Here is a 20,126-nt window from a genome sequence, read left to right as displayed (position 1 = left end):
CCCTTAATACCTGTGGTGAACATGCAGCATAATGCTCCAAGAAGCAATCCACATCATCCTCTAATAACCATACCAGGGACTCTACCTGCTCTGCACTAAATGGTGGCAAAAAGTCATTCCTGCTTTCAGGGGTACCAGATGAAGCCAACTCTACACAAACCTGAATCAAAGGTTGCACCTCAGAGAACTCTGTGCCCTGATCTACTAGAACATGAGCGATCCGTATACATTCTAACAGTTGATCCCGGGTATACTCCCTCAGAGTCTGATAAGCATATTCTCTGTCATGAAAAACCAGCAGCGACAAATACACAACCTCATCAAGATCCATCCTTCCCAGCAACAAGCCAAGATGGCTTCCCTGTGCAGTCACTTCTGGTCAGGATTGGCCTTGGTGTAATGTCAGGGATGCGGGTGTGACCAGAAGTGTGTGGACTGACACAGGGAAACGCAAGCTTCAGATATGGTATAAATAAGACAATTTATTAAAGACTAACAATACAAACATAAACGCAGTGCACCAAACCCCAAGCTAACACAAATACATACAACAAGGTGAAACAAACCCAAACCTAAACTGATACAGATACACAGGTACATACACATATAGAGCACAACGTAATCAGGCAGGCCGGGTCGATAACTATCGGGCAGGTAGGTACAGGAGGAGCAGGCGGAGAGAATGGTCAGGGTCACAAGCCAGGGATCAAAACAGGAGAAGTCAGCAGAAGTCAGAATCAGGCAGGGTCGACAACAAGTCAGGCAGAGGCAGGAACGTAGGTTACAAGATACAGGGGCCCATGGAAAAACACACACCAAGGCCCAGACTGCAGGTCTGGCCATCCCTTAAATACACCTGCAATCAGCCCCAGGTGATGGCTAATTGCCGAAGTGAACCTCTGGTGGTTGAGAGCACCCGCTGGCCAGCCCTGGTACTGCAGCCCACAAGGCAGGTGAGTCCCACCATTACTGGCAAGTCCATTCCTGACACAGACATCACATTCAAAATCCACTTTCCCCTATGATTACATATCTTGGAATATGAAAGACTTAAAAATATGAAAGACATAAAAACCAGGCATATATTCAGACCGGTCACTTTAATACAAGTCGTCTGATATATTACACCCCCTAGCTGACACAAACAGGAGAGCAGAAAATTATATCTCCTTAAACATCCCAGCAGGTATGTCATATTTCATATCTAGACGTTCAGCAGATGATTCTGCGTATTAACCTACCCGTGGATAGAATGTTACATGTACCTAGGAAAAGTTATTGACCATAGTAAATTTGGGCGGGATCTGGTCATAGCCTGCCTACAACACCCCTCCCCAAATGAGGCGATTGGTTCCCTGCTTTAAGGAGATATTCTGCTGTGTTCCTAGAAAAAGGCTGTTATGCTTGAAGCTAAGCTGAGCTAAGTTGAAGATTCTCCCTTTTAACATCGGAACTAACTTTGGGAGATAAGGCACCCTTTTGGCTCACGAAACTTGATCTGCTTAAACCAGGACTTTTGGCAAGTACTTTATCTCTCTAAAATCCTTTCTGTTATCTCTTTTCTGTGTTATTATCTAGATTGGCTACATCTTTTTCTGTAAATATTTTCATTGCACCCTTTGACCTTTTAGTAATAAATCTTACTTTCTGAAAGTGTTGAACTGTTTCTAAAACTCTTTAATGCAAACTAAGAACTCCTGTCTCTGAAGAGCGCTACTGTGTGTTTTAAAATATCTGCATACATCTGTCTGTGGTGACATTGTGTATACAAACGATTATTCATACATCATAGTGTATTGCTAATATTGCCCAGTTTCCTCTTTCTCTGTACAAAAAGGCAGTGTGAAGGGTTAATTGCATAATTAACCTGACCCAGTAACAATCGCTCCCAGGCTGCAGATACACAGATTGTGGTCCATTAGCTGGGAAATCTTTGCGCAGGGTGCAGCTGGGCGTGGCATTGTTACGCACGTGACAGCGCGGTTTTAGATTGGCTAGTCCTTCAGTCACGAGTTTGGTGAGAAGGGCTGGGGTCTGATGCCGTGATCATCACAAGCGGGACTATATATTACTCGGATAGTGTGCAATTTTAGTATAACATGATTGCAGTCTTGACTGAGGAGTGACAAGGGAACACAACAAGTAAACTAGTTTATAGAGGAAGAAGTGGGGAAGGAAAGAGAAGAAAAGAGGGAAGAGCAAACAAGGAGGGGAAAGGAAGGGGGCAGGAAAAGAAGAAAAAGAAAGAAATATAGAAAGAAGAAAAGGAAGATAAAATGAGGAGTAAAGCGACTAAAGGAGGGGGCGTAAAACCCCCCCAATTAACAGCGAGTTCCTCAAATATAAAAAAAATTTGCCTACCCAAAAGAAAAAAAGCCCCGAACCCCAAAATGAAAATAATGAACAAGTAAGGCATCCCAATTTAGGAATGGACCAATATAGACTGTCCTATGGGATGATGGAGGAGAATCAGGATAGAGATCTTTCTTATATAGAAAATATGAGAGAACAAAGAAAAACAGACCAAGAAGGGGACATGGCTCACTCAATCTCAAAATTAGATCTATCTGAAATGTTTGCAAAAATGGAGAATGTGTTGAAAACAGAGATCGGGAATCTACGTGGAGATTTGAGTCACTTATTGGGGCGAAAGGAGGAAATTGAGAGAAAATCAGAGGAACAGGAAAAGAAAATTAAAGATTTAGAGAAGCAAGTGGAAGAGAAGTTTAGAGAACAGAGAGAATTATCTCTTAAAGTGGAAGAACAAGAGAATTGTCTCAGAACTAATAATTTAAGGATTAGAGGGTTGCCAGAACCAAGGAGGCAAGAGGAGGACCTGCCAGAAAAAAATAAAAAAATCTGTAACCCATTAATGGGTAGAAGAATGGTCGATACACTAGAAATGGACAGAGTATTTAGGACTAAACGCCCAAAGGGAATTCCAATTGAAAGTCCGAGAGATGTGATTGTGAGGTTCCAGAAACTGGGAGATAGAGAAAGGATTTGGAAAGGGATACGGGACTTTCCCGAGATAAAATATGAAGAAGCATTTTTACAGATCTATGCAGATATGTCCCCAGAGACATTGGCTAGGAGGAGGTCTTTAAAACCTTTATTGATTCATATGAGAAAAAAGTTAGTTATAACTGGGGGTCGCCTGCTTCTTTGATTGGCTGGAAAGATGGAAGATCGGCAAGACTGAGATACCCTGAAGACTTTAACGATTTTTGTGATAAGTTGGAATTACAGAGAATCTCGGTCCCGGGATGGTCAGAGAAAGATAGGGAGAAAGAAGTTCAGGGGTCATGATGGTGGCAACAGGTTCCATGGAGAAGGAAATAAAAGGAAGAGGACCAAAAGGGAGGGAGGGAAATTGGGGAGATGGGGGGACAGGGAAGTAGAGGGGTGATGGGAGGATGGGGGAGATTTTTTCGAACTCCGTCTCCTTCCCCTTTCCATCCCTCAACCCTCTTTCTTAAGGGTTTTTTTTTTCTTCCTTTGCCCAGTTCCTCTGCTTTCTCTATAGGTCCAAGTAGGGAGTATCAGAATAATATATACGCCATGGATTGTACTTCAGAGGGACAACGGAGTGCGATAAGCGGGCTTAAGTGAAGGAGGCGGGTGTGCGTCCCGACAGAAATGGCACAGGGCTGTTCACGGAGACCTGGTAGGACATCAGACCAGGCGATGGATGGGTCGCCATGCTCAGAGTTATACCCTTATATAGGAATTGCTACGAAGGTTCTTTTTAGACAGATTCTATGGCTAATAATAGGCCAGGGGGGTGGGAAGGAGGGGGGGGAATGAGGATTGGGCCAAAATAACACAAGGTTGTTGGGCCAAAATACCAAAGGGAACACTGAATGAGATCAAGTTCTTGACTTATAATGTGAAAGGGTTAAATTCCCCCCAAAAAAGATATGATACTTAGAGAGATACAGCAATATTCAATAGACATAATCTTCCTCCAAGAAACACATTTAACTAGAAATACCAATGTAAAACTGTATTCGAAGCAATATCAATTTTGGTTATATGCAGACTCACCTGTAAGGAGAGCAAAAGGGGTGGCAATTGGGATTTCAACAAAAGTTAACTTTGATCTGGAGGACAGAATGTAAGACCCAGAGGGTCGGTATCTGTTCATGAGGAAAATTGGAAGGAAAGGAATATACGCTTGCTAACATATATTGCCCCAATAAGAATCAAGTAGGATACTTAGAGGGGGTTATAAGAAAACTTGTAGAATTTAAAATTGGATGCCTGGTAGTGGCAGGGGATTTTAATCTATGTATGGACCCAAGGTGGGATATGTCAACGGGGCGAGGAGAAAGGGAGATAATAAACTTAAATTACTGAAGAAGTTAATGCATAAGCAGCAATTGGTAGATGTGTGGAGGATAATGCATCGAAGGGAGAGAGATTATACTTATTATTCACATGTTCATGGTTCATATTCAAGACTGGACTATATAATGATTGAGCATAGACAATTAGAGGCACTGAAGGGATCCAATATAGAGGTCATGTCATTATTGGATCACTCCCCTGTCACTATGAGACTACAAATAGGGAGGGGCGATGATAAAACTGTTTCTTGGAAATTGAACCAATCACTTCTGTAGGATCCCGAAGTTGAGAAGAGGTTGAGATGGGAGATCGAACATTTCTTTGAATTAAATGAGACTGAGGGAATGTCTGAAGCAACAGTATGGGAAACACACAAAGCTTACATAAGGGGTATACTGATCTCTATAGATGTAGAAAAGAAGAGGGAAAGAAGAGGAAAAATAAAACAGATTATAGAAGAATTATATAAATTAGAACAAATGCATAAAAAGAAGATGGGTATAGATAAATATCAGGAGATAATAATAAAAAGAGATGAGTTGAAAGATCTGATGGAACAGGATTCAAAGGAGGATATATAAAAAAGTAGCCAAAGAAAGATACCAATGGGGGAATAAACCAGGAAAACATCTAACGAGAAGACTTAAGAATAAGAAAGCTAGGAACTTCATAAAAAAAATTAGAGATAGGAAGGGGGATATTATGTATAAAACTTCAGATATAATCAGAAGGTTCCATGACTTTCAGTGAATTATATGATGTAAGGGAGAGGACTAATGGGGAAAGTGAGGAGGAGAGGAAAGAAAGGGCACATAAATATCTTAGAGAAGTAGAGCTACCTAGGTTAGCACAGGAAAAACTGGAGACATTGGAAATCCCTATTACCACGGAAGAGATTAACTTAGCTTTTAAAAAACTCGGCATTAGGTAAAAGTCCAGGACCCGATGGGTATACTGTAAAATATTTGAAAAAATTTAAGGATTTTCTTGTACCTAAAATGTGTAATTATATGAATGCAACAGGTGAGGGTTTGGAAATGAGGGAAGAATCGTTGCAGGCATATATTGTGCTTATTTTGAAGGAAGGGAAAGATAGTTCGCAGTGTGCAAGTTACAGACCGATGTCATTGTTGAATGTTGATACCAAATTATATGCAAAAGTCTTGGCAACAAGGCTGAGGGACCTGATGTCAGAATGGGTACATATGGATCAGGTGGGTTCAAAAAGTTAAAAAGGAAAAAACCCCGGTAATAATATTATCAATTGATGTGGAAAAAGCCTTTGATAGGGTTAACTGGGAGTTTATGTTCAATACCTTGGAAAACTTGGGATTGGAAATTAAGATGTTGAACTGGATTAAAGGTTTATACAAGGGACCATCAGCGGCGGTAAAGGTAAATGGAGCTTTTTCCACAATTCTTCAAGATGCACAACGGAACCAGACAGGGATTTCCCCTTTCCCCCTTATTGTATGTGCTGACATTAGAGCCATTCCTGGAAAGGATTAGGAAGTGTGATGATATAAGAGGGATAAAAGTAGGAGACATGGAACATAAAGTCGCCGCGTTTGCAGACGATATGCTGTTCCACGTCACCAACCCTATTATAACTTTACCAAACCTAATGAAAGAATTAAAACAATATGGGGCGATATCAAACTTTAAGATAAATCCTGGGAAATCAGAAATCATAAACATTAATCTATCAGTGAAAGATAAGAAAAATATACAAAAAGCATTTTCATTTACCTGGAAGGAAAAGTAAATAGACTATCTTGGAGTAAAATTATCCACCTCATTAAAAAAATTTTATCAGGCAAATTATATTACTCTGATAACTGAAATAAAAGAGGAGCTAAAAAGGGTAGCAAAGGGTGGGGCCTCTTGGATTGGACGAATAAACTTAGTGAAAATGGTGTTACGCCCAAAAATTCTATATAAATTTCAAATGCTCTCGATTGCCCTCCTAGGAGCCTTCTTTACCATAGTTAGAAAGATGATTACAAAATTCATCTGGGCTAATAAGAGACCTAAAATAAGCCATGAGATGCTATGTAGAGCAAAGGGGAATGGTGGACTGGGATTACCTAAAGTGAAGAATTATTACACAGCAATATTGCTATCACGAGTTGTGGATTGGTCTTTTAATTTGCAAAGGAAAAGTTGGGTAAAAACAGAAGAGGACTTAAGTAAAACACAATTACAGAAGGTGATAAGGATACCACATAGGTTTTGAACATTAGATATAGGCACATGTAAGATGACTAGGATTGTACTAGACACTTGGGATAGAATTCACAGTAAGGAAAAATGGAAATACAACTCACTGTTGATACCATTAGAGGGTACAGAAATGTTTGCACCAGGAAATGTTACAATAGGAGGGAAATGGATAAAAGACAAGAGTGCACGTTTGAAAGATATTGTAAAAGGAGGGAAAATAAGCACGTTTCAAATGTTAAAAAAAAGAAAGATTTTTTTAATAAGTTGGATGAATGGAGGTATAACCAGTTATATTATTTTGTGGCAATCCTACCGCAACCGATGAGGTCATTGGAGGAAATGAATCCTCTGGAAAAACTAATGAATGGGGTTGAAACCCAAAAAAATATCACCTCTAGGATATACAAGATCCTTATAAACTTAGACAGAATAGATTCCCCTGGGTATACAAGCAAATGGGAGAAGGAACTGGGAGTAGAAATGAACTTGCAGCAAAGAAAAATTATATTTAATACAACACACATGGCAACAAATATGCGTACGGTGGAAATGAATTACAAATGCTTAGCGAGATGGTATATAACCTCAAGTGTGGCCCATAAACAGCAAGTAGAGATCTCCCTGGTGTTGAAAAATCTGTGGAGAAAGGGGAAGTATGGAGCATATATGTAAGGGACCGCCCGGCGGTACCACTAGCACTCCACTGAATAGGCGTCCCTAGCGCACGGAATCTAAGTCCCAGGGTGCTTGTTCACCAGGGCCCCTGATGGTGGGGATGGACTTGGAACCCCCCGAGACCAGGTCGTGGCTACTGGGTACGTCCGTCAGTGGTAGTGGTATGCGCCAAGGGCTCCCACGAGTAAGAGTCTGATATGAGGAGGTCAGAAGACCCCACTGCGAGGGATGGGCGGATGGATGGATGGATGAGCAAGGTCAGACGGGCCGGGTCGGTAACAGAGAGGACGGTAAGGTACAAGGCAGCGGGCAGAGAATGGTCGGGTCACACGCCAGGTCAGCAACAGCAGGTCAAATCCAATAGGGGGCATCCAGGAGAGAGGTCAGGCAAAGCAAGGGTCAGGACAGGAGAAAATAGCAAGGTCAGGTACAATCCGGGTCAAAAAACTTACAGGGCACAGGTTCGCAGAATCACAGGATGCAGGAAAGACCAGAAGGAACTGAATGACAGCTCAGGGCCATTTAAATATCCCGCCCTGCGCTGCCATTGGTGCCCAGCGGGCGGCCGCGGCTTCTACTGCGCATGCGCGAGCTCGAACGCCGCGGCCGGCCCGGACCTAGTGCCCGTGTCCCTGCACAGGGCGGTGCACTGCGCCTGCGCCGGGACCATCGCGGCGGGGATCGAGGAGATCCCTGACATTGCCCCCCCCCCCCACGGGCAACCTCCGGATGCCCACCCGATCTCTCCACCACGGGTGATCGCGGAAAAACCTCCGGACAAGTCTGGGTGCATGGACATTATGGGCTGGTTCCCAAGAATTGTCCTCAGGGCCATAGCCCTTCCATTTGATAAGGAATTGGGTCTGGCCCCCCCTCCTTCGGCACTTCAGGATTGTTTCCACCTCAAATTCTTCTTCTCCCTCGACCGTTATGGCCTCCGGGGGTCTAGATTCTCGTTCATGGAAGGCATCTGGGATCACTGGCTTCAGCAGGGACACATGGAAGACTGGGTGGATCTTGAGTGTGTCAGGAAGGACGAGTTCGTAGGCTACTTCGTTGACCATTCGCTTAATGCAAAAAGGGCCTATAAATTTGGGTCCCAATTTCTTCGAAGGGCAAAGCATCTTTAAATTGGATGCTGCTAACCAAACCTTCTCCCCAGGCTGCAACACCAGATCTCCCCTCCGTTTCCTGTTGAATGCCTTCTTGTAGTCTTCCTGGGCCCGACTGATGGCCTCTTGAAGTTTCTTGTTGTTCGGAGAAAAATGTTACTACATCTTGCGTTGCTGGAACTGGGCATTCCGAGACCAAATCCGGGAGGAAGACGGGGTGAAAACCGTAGTTGGCAAAGAACGGGGACTGCCCGTTGCTGAATGGCAAGCGTTGTTGTATGCGAATTCCGCTAGGGGTAGAAGTGGCATCCAGTCATCTTGAGTAAAAGATGTGTAGCATCGCAAGTATTGCTCCAGGGTCTGGTTGGTCCTTTCGGTTTATCCGTTAGTTTGAGGGTGGAACGCAGAGGAGAGGGACAATTTGATGTCCAGGGCTTTGCACAGTGCTTTCCAAAATCTTGACGTAAACTGGACCCCCCGGTCCGAGACAATGTCTTCGGGGACCCCATGCAGCCTTACCACCTCACGAATGAAGACTCGCGCAGTCTCGGCTGCCGAGGGGGTTTTCTTCAACGGAATGAAGTGGGCCATTTTGGATAAGCGGTCCACGACCACAAGGATTGCCATGTGGTCTAGCGATGGCGGAAGCTCGACTATAAAGTCTAGCGAGATCTTTTGCCAAGGTCGTTCAGGAATCGGTAAGGGTCGCAGCAGACCCCAAACTTTGTTCCTTGATGGCTTGTTCTTCTGGCAGGTGATACAGGATCTTACATAGCCCTTACAATCTTTAGCCATGTCCGGCCACCAGAAGGAGCGTCGGAGAAGTTCCAGGGTCTTTTCTGGGCCTAAGTGCCCCGCCATCGGGTGGTCATGGCAATGCCCCAAGACCAGGGTTCGGGCTTCCTCCAGCACCACAATCCGATCTTCCCTCCATAGGTGTCCCCCCTTGTTCTGGAGGGGCCCTCCGACTGGGGTAGACACGGTTGTGGACGCCTCCATTATCTTGGAACGAAGGTCCGACTGAAGGGCCAAGAAGTTACCCGAGGACAGGATAGTGTCGGGCACTGGGATCTCCTTGGCGTCCTCGTACATACGTGATAACGCATCTGGCTTTGTGTTCTTTGATCCAGATCCAGGCCGGTACGTAATGTGGAAGTTAAATCTTGAAAAGAATAATGCCCATCTTGCCTGTCGTGGGCGTAGACGCTTGGCGGTCCTCAGATATTCCAGGTTTTTGTGGTCAGTAAATATCAAGATGGGGTGCACGGCACCTTCCAGCAGGTACCTCCATTCCTCTAACGCCGTTTTGATCGCCAGTAGTTCTCGATCACCGATATAGTTCTTCTCCGCTGGGGTAAGCTTCCGTGAGAAAAATGCTACAGGATGGAGCAATTCCTTGGTGCCTTTCCGCTGGGAAAGAATGGAACCTACTGCATTCTCCGATGCATCCACCTCTAAGATGTAGGGCAGGGCGGCGTCTGGGTGACCCAAAATGGGTGCCAAGGTGAACAGCTTCTTCAAGGCTTCAAAAGCTTCCTGAGCCTCTGGTGTCCATCTGAACCGAGTTCAAAGCTTGGTTAGCTGAGTAATGGGGGAGACCAGACCTGAGAAGTTCTTGATGAACTTCCGGTAAAAGTTTGCAAAACCGATAAATCGTTGGACGCCTTTCCTGTCCGTGGGTTCAGGCCAATCCAGTATTGCAGCGACTTTCTGAGGATCCATCGCGACCCCCGCGGTGGAGATAATCAGGCCCAAGAAAGTAATGCTGGATTGTTCGAAGCAACATTTCTCTGCCTTGGCGTACAACCCATGCTGCCGCAATCGCCCCAATACCCTTGCTACATGTATTCTGTGTTCCCCTAAAGAAGGGGAGAAAATCAAAATGTCGTCTAAATAGACGATAACAAACACATCCAGGAAGTCCCTAAAAATATCATTCACAAAGTGTTGAAAAGTGGCCGGAGCATTGCACAACCCGAACGGCATGACCAAATATTCAAAGTGGTGGCCGAAGCGGGTGCGGAATGCCGTCTTCCACTCGTCCCCCTCCCTTATGCGAACCAAGTTGTACTCTCCCCTCAAATCCAGCTTTGTAAAAACCACTGCTGCTTTTAAACTTTGGAATAACTCCGGTACTAATGGCAGTGGGTAACGGTTTTTTATTGTGATCCTGTTTAACTCCCGGTAATCGATACACGGCCTTAAGGTTTTGTCCTTTTTTTCAACAAAGAAAATTCCCGCCCCTGCTGGAGAAGTGGAGGGGCGGATGAACCCCTTCTGGAGGCTGTCCTCGATATATTCCTTCAGGGCCCCCAATTCGAGCTCCGAAAGGGGGAAGATTCGCCCAAAAGGAATCTCTGAGCCGGGTAACAGGTCAACGGGACAGTCATATGGGCGGTGGGGGGGTAGAGTATCGGCTCCTCGTTTGCTGAACACATCCAAAAACTCATGGTAGGCTGCAGGGATTACTTGTTTTAAATCGGCATCCCCCTCCGAGCACAGGAGGAATTGGGGGACCCCCGGGCCCGAAGTGCGGCAGTGTACCCGACAGTAGGGAACGAGATTACTCCGGTCTCCAAGTCAATTTGGGGGTTATGGGCTCGTAACCATGGGAGCCCCAAAATGACTGGGAAAAGGGGTGAAGCTATAGCATCCAGGCGGAGGAGTTCCTGGTGCTGGCCGGCAATGACAGTGGCGATGGAGGGGGTTTCCTGGTTCACTACCCCTGATTTTATCCGGGAACCGTCGGCCAAAAATATATTGAACCCTTTCTGTTTTAATTGGAGGGGAATACCCTGCTGGTGAGCAAAGTTAATGTCCAAGAAGCAGCTGCATGCCCCGAATCAACTATGGCCGTCACCTCCACGGTCCTTTCTGGAAGCTGAAAGGAAAGGGGCACCACTAAGTATTGGGATGGACTAACATTGCCAATGGACAAGGAAGAAGAAGAGGTGCACTTACTCAGTTTCTGCGGGCAGGATCGTACCATATGACCAGCTTCACCACAGTAGAGGCACAGGTTCTGGGATCGTCTGCGCTGGTGTTCCTCTGGAGATAGTTTAGGCCGTGCCAGGCCGAGTTGCATGGGTTCAGGGATATCTCCAGGTGGCCGGTTCTGGATGTTTGGCCTAGTTGCTTGGCTGGGGCCTTGAAATGACCCCCCGGGATTTCCATGACCCTGACCGGACCTCTCAAACCTGCGTTCCCGCAGTCTACGGTCAATCTTAATGGTCAGCGCAATTAAGTCCTCTAATGTCTCAGGCACCTCCACCCGGGCGAGCTCATCTTTCAGGCCTTCTGATAGGCCTATACGGAACTGATGCAGAAGTGCAAACTCGTTCCCGCGTGTGTCCCCCATCCAACGCCTAAACTCAGACGCGTACTCCTCCGCCGCTCGACGGCCTTGCCGGAGCGTGTACAAAGTAGCTTCAGCAGAAGCTGCCCGCTGTGGGTCGTCGTATAGGATGGCCATTGCGTCAAAAAAATTGTCAACCGAACTTAGGTGAGGGTCATTCTTTCCCCGCAGCTGATGGGCCCAGTCTTGGGGTTCACCCTGCAGGAGGGAGATGACGAACCCCACCTTCACGGATTCAGTCACAAAGGTCCGTGGTTGTAATTCAAAATAGAGAAGGCAGGACTCACGGAACGACCTGAAGCGTGTGCGGTCCCCATGGAAACGTTCTGGTAAGGGTACTCGGGGTTCGGCCGCCAGGAGTGGTGCGGAAGCCCCAGAAGCTGGCACAGGGGCTGCTACGGCCGGGGGTGCGGGGACCGCGGCCTGTGGGGCAGGGACGGATATAGTGCAGGTCTGGAACTGGTTCTCAATCTGCAGACATCTGTTCTGCAGGGCCGATACGGCCTGTGTCAAATTAGATAGGTGCCTGCAGATCTCCTCAAGCGGAGAGGGCCCTCCTCTAGACTCAGTCATGGCCTTCTGGTACTGTAAGGGACCGCCCGGCGGTACCACTAGCACTCCACTGAATAGGCGTCCCCAGCGCACGGAATCTAAGTCCCAGGGTGCTTGTTCACCAGGGCCCCTCATGGTGGGGATGGACTTGGAGCCCCCCGAGACCAGGTCGTGGCTACTGGGTACGTCCGTCAGTGGTAGTGGTATGCGCCAAGGGCTCCCACGGATAAGAGTCTGATATGAGGAGGTCAGAAGACCCCACTGCGAGGGATGGGCGGATGGATGGATGAGCAAGGTCAGACGGGCCGGGTCGGTAACAGAGAGGACGGTAAGGTACAAGGCAGCGGGCAGAGAATGGTCGGGTCACACGCCAGGTCAGCAACAGCAGGTCAAATCCAATAGGGGGCATCCAGGAGAGAGGTCAGGCAAAGCAAGGGTCAGGACAGGAGAAAATAGCAAGGTCAGGTACAATCCGGGTCAAAAAAACTTACAGGGCACAGGTTCGCAGAATCACAGGATGCAGGAAAGACCAGAAGGCACTGAATGACAGCTCAGGGCCATTTAAATATCCCGCCCTGCGCTGTCATTGGTGCTCAGCAGGCGGCCGCGGCTTCTACTGCGCATGCGCGAACTCGAACGCCGCAGCCGGCCCGGATCTAGTGCCCGTGTCCCTGCACAGGGCGGTGCACTGAGCCTGCGCCGGGACCATCGTGGCGGGGATCGAGGAGATCCCTGACAATATATGGTGGAGCTGCCCAAAATTAAAGTGTAACTGGAGGGAAATAGCATTATATATCCAAGAAATATGTGGGGTAGATATCCAGGGAGACCCGTGGAAATGTCTATTTTATTATTTTGAGCCCGCCTCGGAACTACGAAAAAATAAAGTTTTGTATCATTTGATAAGTGCAGCAAAAAGTTTGATTCCCAAATATTGGCAGGTGAAGGAGGCCCCAACGATTGTAGATTGGACAGATAGAGTGGATGGTATTGCTCGAATGGAGGAATTGAGATGTACAGAGGAGATAAAATGGAGATGTTTAGGAAAATGTGGAGTGGTTGGATTAAATTTAAGATCTCGGAAACATACGTTGAATTAATTAGAGCAAAGGGGGTAGTATAGAAAATCTAGTAGTTTTAAAGAAAGTATAAAGGCCTAAAGGAAAGGAGAGAAAAAGAATAAAAAAGGAATAGTACTAGATACAGATAGATATTAGAATAGGAGGGGGGGGGGGGGGGGTTGGGGGAGATTGGGGGGTGGGTGAGGGTAATAGATAAAATGGGTATTGTATTCTTGTTTGTTTATATATTGATTAAAGAGAAGAAAGGGGGGAAAGAGGGAGGGGGTGTAAGGGGGAAGGTAAAATAAATATGCTATCAGAGAAATATGATGATGAATATTGCTGATTGTTTTTTTTATTTATGAAAATTCAATGATATCAGTGATACTGTGCTGATGTTTCCTCAAAAAAAAAGTGTGAAATACCTGCTACAGCCGAGCAGAAGTAAAGCTGTGAAATTTCAACAAATAGGTTGCTGACAAGGTAAGTATAGCCTTATTTTCCACAGGGTGTGCTTTCAGTAAAAAATTAACTGGTGGTGACACTTCAACTCAATATCTACTCTAAAGTACAGATATTTGGCATATATCAAGGTGCTTTATTATAAGTAAACTTTTTCAAAGCTCAGTTCACTGAACAAAGCTAAGGCTTGGAACATAAAAGTGTGTGTGCCAACAAGTGAGCATGCAGTGTCTTTACCTGTAAAACAATACAAGTGGGCTGATAGTAATCTATCACTTGTTTAATGACAGGTTGGAAGAGATGTCTGTAACCTGTGAGCAGGAGAGAAAAAAAAAGTATAACTATAACATATTTATTAAACTAGAACTTGAAATTCAATGACAAATGTAACAAACGTTTATTAAAAAGAAATAAAGAAAAAAAAAAAAAAAAAAACAACAGATATTGGCACATTGCATACATCAGTGGTTTTATTATTATTTTTTCTTTATGGTGGCATCTGGATCACTAGAGTGAAGACCTGATTCAGCCTCCCCATGTGGCTTGCAGCAACAGATTACCGTATTTTTCGCTCCATAAGACGCACCTAGGTTTTAGAGCAAAAAAAAGAAAAAAAATATTCTGAACCAATGGACTGCAGACATAGTACAGGAAATGACCAAAGACTACGGACATAATAAAGAAAATGACCAGAGACTGCGGACACAGTACAGGAGATGACCAGAGACAGCGGACACAGTACAGGAGATGACCAGAGACAGCGGACACAGTACAGGAGATGACCAGAGACAGCGGACACAGTACAGGAGATGACCAGAGACAGCGGACACAGTACAGGAGATGACCAGAGACAGCGGACACAGTACAGGAGATGACCAGAGAGTGCAGACAGTACAGATGACCAGAGACTGCGGACAGTACAGGAGATGACGGAAGACTGCAGACACAGTACAGAGGATGACTAGACACTGCGGACACAGTACAGGAGATGACCAGAGACTGCAGACAGTACAGCAGATGACCAGAGACTGCGGACACAGTACAGGGGATGAATAGAGACTGCGGACACAGTACAGGAGATGACCAGAGAAGCGGACACAGTACAGGAGATGACCAGAGAAGCGGACACAGTACAGGAGATGACCAGAGAAGCGTACACAGTACAGGAGATGACCAGAGACAGCGGACATAGTACAGGAGATGACCAGAGACAGTGGACATAGTACAGGAGATGACCAGACTATCATGTACCTGGTGATGGAGGCCAATGGAGAGAGGGCTTCCCTTGCGGCTAAGTTCCGGGCTCCCCTGAGAGTGGGACAGCGGGAGTCAGGCCCAAAGTTGCACAGGTCACCTGTAGGAGTGCTGGTTGGTGGTCCACTCAGAAGCACAGCTGGTGCACACAGATAGGTCTGCAGACAGGAAGCGCCTGTGTGGTATGCAAGCCCTTCTGGGATTTAGATGTTTACTGGACAGTCGGTTCAAGCCAAGGTCAGGTACCAAGTGGGAATCAGAGCGGATGTAGTCAGATGGGAAAGCCAAGGTCATTCACAGAGGAGCTAGAGAGAGGGTATCTGTAAGCCAAGCCGAGGTCAGGTCAGGGTTAAATCAGAGTACACAGGTCCAGGAGCAAGCCGAGTCAGTAACAGGAAATCAGAAGTCAGAACACAGGAAACAGGAACAGGGCACAGGGAGCTAGAGATCATCCAGCAACCAGAGGAAGTGATGAGCCTCCTTATAAAGAGGCTGATGTGTACTTCTGCGGCCATGTAGGAGTATTGGCAGAAGTGCCAGATCTTCCAGAACTCTTGCTGTGGACAGGACCCGGACAGTGCCCTCCCCTAAAGGGCAGCCTCCGAATGCCCACCTGGGCCATCTTTTCAGGATACTTGGAATGAAATTCTCGGAGAAGCCTGGGGGCATGTACATTCCCTTTTGGTGAACTTTCTTCAGGTGGGAACCCCTTCCATCTGACCAGGTACTGGATTTGTCTTCCCCGCCTTCTGCAGTCCAGAATTGCTTCAACCTCATATTCCATCTCCTCCCCAACTGTTATCGGCTGAGGAGGTGGTTCTACTCTCCCGGGAAAAGGATCAGGAACAGCTGGCTTGAGTATGGAGACGTGGAAAACTGGGTGGATCTTGTATGATTCCGGAAGGATCAGCTCAAACGCCACTGGATTTATTACCCTCTTGATATGGAAAGGGCCAATGTACCTTGAACCCAACTTACGTGACAGGCACGGGAGTTTTAGATTGGCAGTTGATAGGAAAACTTTGTCTCCAATCTTCAGAGGAGGGTTTCCTCTCCGTTTCCTTTCGTAGTGTTTGTTATCATTGCCCTGGGATTTCAATATAGACTCTTGGAGGACTTTACAGTTGTTCTGCAGCATGGAGAGTCTGTCCTGTACTGCGGGTACCGAAGCTTCAGAAATGGTGTCAGGTATGGAAGAAGGGTGGAATCCATAATTGGCCCAAAATGGTGACTGGTTTGTGGCAGAATGGACTGAGTTGTTGTAGGCAAATTCTGCCAATGGGAGTAGAGATACCCATCATCCTGAGAAAAGGCAGAGAAGCACCGTAAATATTGCTCCAAAGTCTGGTTCGTTTGCTCCATTTGCCCCTTACTCTGGGGATGGTAGGCGGACGATAAGCAGCGTTCCAGCTTCAGGGCTTTGCAGAGGGCTCTCCAGAACCTGGACCCCTCGGTCTGAGACAATATTACTAGGCAGACCATGTAACCTGACAATCTCTTTGATGAAGGTTAGTGCAGTCTCTGGTGCGGATGGCGTACCCACCATTGGTAAAAAGTGGGCCATCTTGGATAGCCGATCCAATACTACTAGAATGGTAGTAAACCCCTCCGAGGGTGGCAAATCCACAATGAAGTCCATTGCGATCATCTCCCAGGGACAATCAGGAATGGGCAGGGGCCTCAGCAACCCCCAGGCCTTGGCTTTGTCTCCCTTGTTCCGCAGACACACTGTGCAAGACTTCACATAAGCTTTACAGTCATGATTCAAATTTGGCCACCAGAAGGATCACTGGATTAGTTCCATTGTCTTACGGGTTCCAAAGTGTCCAGCCAGTTGATGGCCATGAAAAGCCCTTAACACTTGAGAACTCACTTCTTGGGGTACAAAGATTTTTGTTCAGGTTCAGGGCATAGAGCAGAGGCTTGCTTGATCAAAGACTTTAGGGTGGGTTGGATCAGCAAAAAATTGTGGGCCGACAAAATGGTGTTGGGGGAGAAGGCTCCTCTGGGTCCGGGAACATGCGGGAAAGGGCATCTGCCTTCCCGTTCTTGGATCCTGGGCGGTAGGTTATGTGGAAGTTAAACCTGGAAAAGTATAAAGCCCATCTAGCCTGTCGAGGTCTTAGGCACTTGGCGGACCTTAGATACTCCAGATTTTTATGATCTGTGAAAATCATAATTGGGTGACTGGCTCCTTTCAAGAGATACCTCCATTCTTCGAAGCCTAATTTAATCGCTAACAGTTCCTTATCTCCCACATCGTAGTTCCTCTCGGCTTGGCTCAGTTTTCTAGAACAAAAGGCTATTGGGTGAAGCAGAGCCTTTGGGCCCTGGTGGTGGGAGAGTATGGCTCCTGTAGCAACTACCTCCAGGATGAAGGGGAGTTTTGGATCTGGATGCTGTAACACAGGAGCAGAGGTGAATTGATCTTTTAATTGCTCGAATGCTTTTTGAGCTTCCTGGCTCCAGCAAAATCGTGTATGCTGGCGGGTGAGTTGAGTAATAGGGGCAATGATTGTGGAAAAGACCTTAATAAACTTCTGGTAACAGTTGGCGAAACCCACAAATCTTTGGACCCCTTTCCTGTCTGAAGGTGAAGTCAATCCAGGATAGCAGATACTTTCTGAGGGTCAAATGAGATCCCCTCGGTGGAAATTATGAGACCCAGGAACTGAATGGACTGCTTCTCAAACTCACACTTCTCCGCCTTGGCGTAAAAGCCATACATCCTTAGGCTGTTTAGCACTTTCCTAACATGAACACGATGGAGTTTCAGTGAAGTGGAGAAAATTAGGATATCATCCAGGTAGACGATCACAAAAAGGTCTAGGTATTCTCTAAAGATGTAATTCACAAAATGTTGGAACGTAGCAGGGGCATTACATAGCCCAAATGGCATCACTAAATATTTAAAATGTCCGAAGCGTGTTCTGAAGGCGGTCTTCCACTCGTCGCCCTCTCTTATACGGACTAAATTTTAGGCTCCCCGTAAGTCCAATTTAGTGAAGACTCGGGCTGTTTGAAATCGCTGAAATAACTCGGGCACCAGAGGAAGAGGATACCGGTTTTTGATGGTAATTTTATTAAGTTCCCTGTAGTCGATGCACGGTCTAAGAGACCGATCTTTTTTTTATACAAAGAAAATACCAGCCCCGACAGGAGAGGAAGAGGGGCGGATAAATCATTTAGCGAGATTCTCGTCTAGATAGTGCCGGAGGGCTTCCAGCTCAAGCTCGGATAATGGGAAAATTTGCCGAAATGGTATTTCTGCTCCTGGGAGTAACTCAATTGGGCAATCGTAAGACCGATGAGAAGGCAATGTGTCGGTCTTCTTTTTAATCAAACACATTGAGGAAGTCATGGTAGGTAGAGGGAACGAGTTGACTGGCCTCTGGTGAAGGTTGGACTGAGAGACATACAAAAGAATTGGTGGGGGTAGGGGCCCAACAGTGTTGTAGACAATATTCTGAAGAAAAGATGATTTCCTTCTTGGGCCAATTGATCTGTGAGTTGCGGGCTTGCAACCAGGGTATTCCTAGGATGGCTGGAAACATGGGGGATCTGATCACATCAAATTGAATAAACTCCTGATGGCTGGAGTTGGTGGTTGCAAGAATAGGAATGGTTTCCTGGGTAACAGGTCCGGATCTTGGAGTAGTGCCATCTGCAAGCAAGACGTCAAGTCTCTGTTTCTTAGGCAGAAGAGGGATGTGTAAGTCCTTGGCCAATTGGATGTCCAAGAAGCAGCTACAAGCTCCCGAGTCAGCGACTGCCCGCAACTTGACTTACCTTCTAGCCACCTGCAAAGACATGGGGAGAATGACATGGGCGGTTAAAGTCCCAGATAGCTGAAGGTAGGAAGGATGAGGCTGGCTGGACTTACTCAGGCGTACGGGGCAGTTATGCAGGAAGTGGCCCGTGGACCCACAGTAAAGACAGAGGTTGCCTCGCTGTCCGAGTAGCCTTTCTTCCGGAGTTAGGGCAGGTCGGAGAAGGCCGATTTGCATAAGTTCTACCTCTGAATTGTTGATGGGTTGCGAAGCAAGGGCAGGAGCCTTTGGCCCCTGGCATTTTTGGCAGAACCCAAGTGGGCCAAAAAGTCTGAGTACACGCCGCGTGTTTTTCCCGTAGACGCTGATCCAACTGGGTAGCGAGCAGGATAAGGTTCTCCAAGGAGGAGGGAGCTTCCACCCTAGCTAACTCGTCCTTGAGGGACTCGGACAGGCCTAGGTGGAACTGGTACTTCAATGCTGCATCATTCCAACTGGTGTCTGCAGACCATTTACGGAACTCCACTATCTAGTCCTCACAGGCCGCCGACCTTGCAGTAGAGCATGGAGGGCGGACTCAGCAGTGGAGGTCTTCTGGGGATCGTCGAAGGGGGCAGCCATGGCTTCAAAGAAATCACTCACCGATCTGAGTGCTGGGTGTGACAGGCGCGGTGTCAGACTCCAGTCCTGCCGTGGTACCCAACTGATCACAAAACACTTCTGTTCAGGGGTGTCATATGCTAACATATTGAGATGTAGCTTCTTGTCGAGGTACAAAATGAGATTTCCCTCTCCAGTCTCATTCCTCAGACACAGGACTACATCTGAGTGTGCCTGTCGCTGCAGCTGTAGCCTAGCCATCTCCAGTTCGTGCCGACGATCAGCTTCCCTCTGCGCAGCCTCTCTCAGCCTGGCGTTCTTCTCTGGCAGCTGCTGCCTGGCGTTCCATGAACTGCAGGTATGCCAGAGGATCTGCCTCCATGATGCGTTTCAGGGCTTCATGCATCTGGGGAGAGTCTCTGCTGGTTGCAGGCACTCCGGTAACATTCGGTGATACTCCAGTGTCAGTCTCTGTATGCCCATCCTGCGAGGCCGGATCTGAGCCACTGGGATCGGAGGTGGCAGGAACCCCTTCAGTTCTAGGTTCCCCCGGGTTCTAGTCTGCCCGGCTGTCATAGTCATGTAAGTCATAAATCAGATTTTCACGAGTTTTGCCACCAACGTCAATTCCTCGTGCCGCACATTCAGTACTTAAATCACTTTTGTTCATTTTCTTGTATTCTGCTACACCAGGCATAATTGCAAGCAAAGG

At 46.8% G+C, this 20,126-nt stretch overlaps 1 protein-coding gene across 2 annotated transcripts in view; it reads right to left on the bottom strand.

The window, feature by feature from the left end:
* The window catches only part of HDAC3 (histone deacetylase 3), a 94,819-nt gene that overhangs the window by 20,520 nt on the left and 54,173 nt on the right, over positions 1-20,126 (bottom strand). For both annotated transcript variants that reach the window (XM_089656476.1, XM_089656540.1), the window contains one exon: positions 14,028-14,101. In XM_089656476.1, coding sequence (XP_089512602.1) covers positions 14,028-14,101 — 74 coding nt within the window. The remainder of the gene's footprint in view (positions 1-14,027; positions 14,102-20,126) is intronic.

The sequence above is a fragment of the Staurois parvus genome, unplaced genomic scaffold (genome assembly GCF_062004578.1).
Source record: "Staurois parvus isolate SC_StPar_1 unplaced genomic scaffold, SC_StPar_1.0 ptg000006l, whole genome shotgun sequence".
NCBI lineage: Eukaryota > Metazoa > Chordata > Amphibia > Anura > Ranidae > Staurois > Staurois parvus.
The sequence above is the reverse complement of the archived record's forward strand: the minus strand, read 5'-3'. Positions and strand labels throughout refer to the sequence as shown.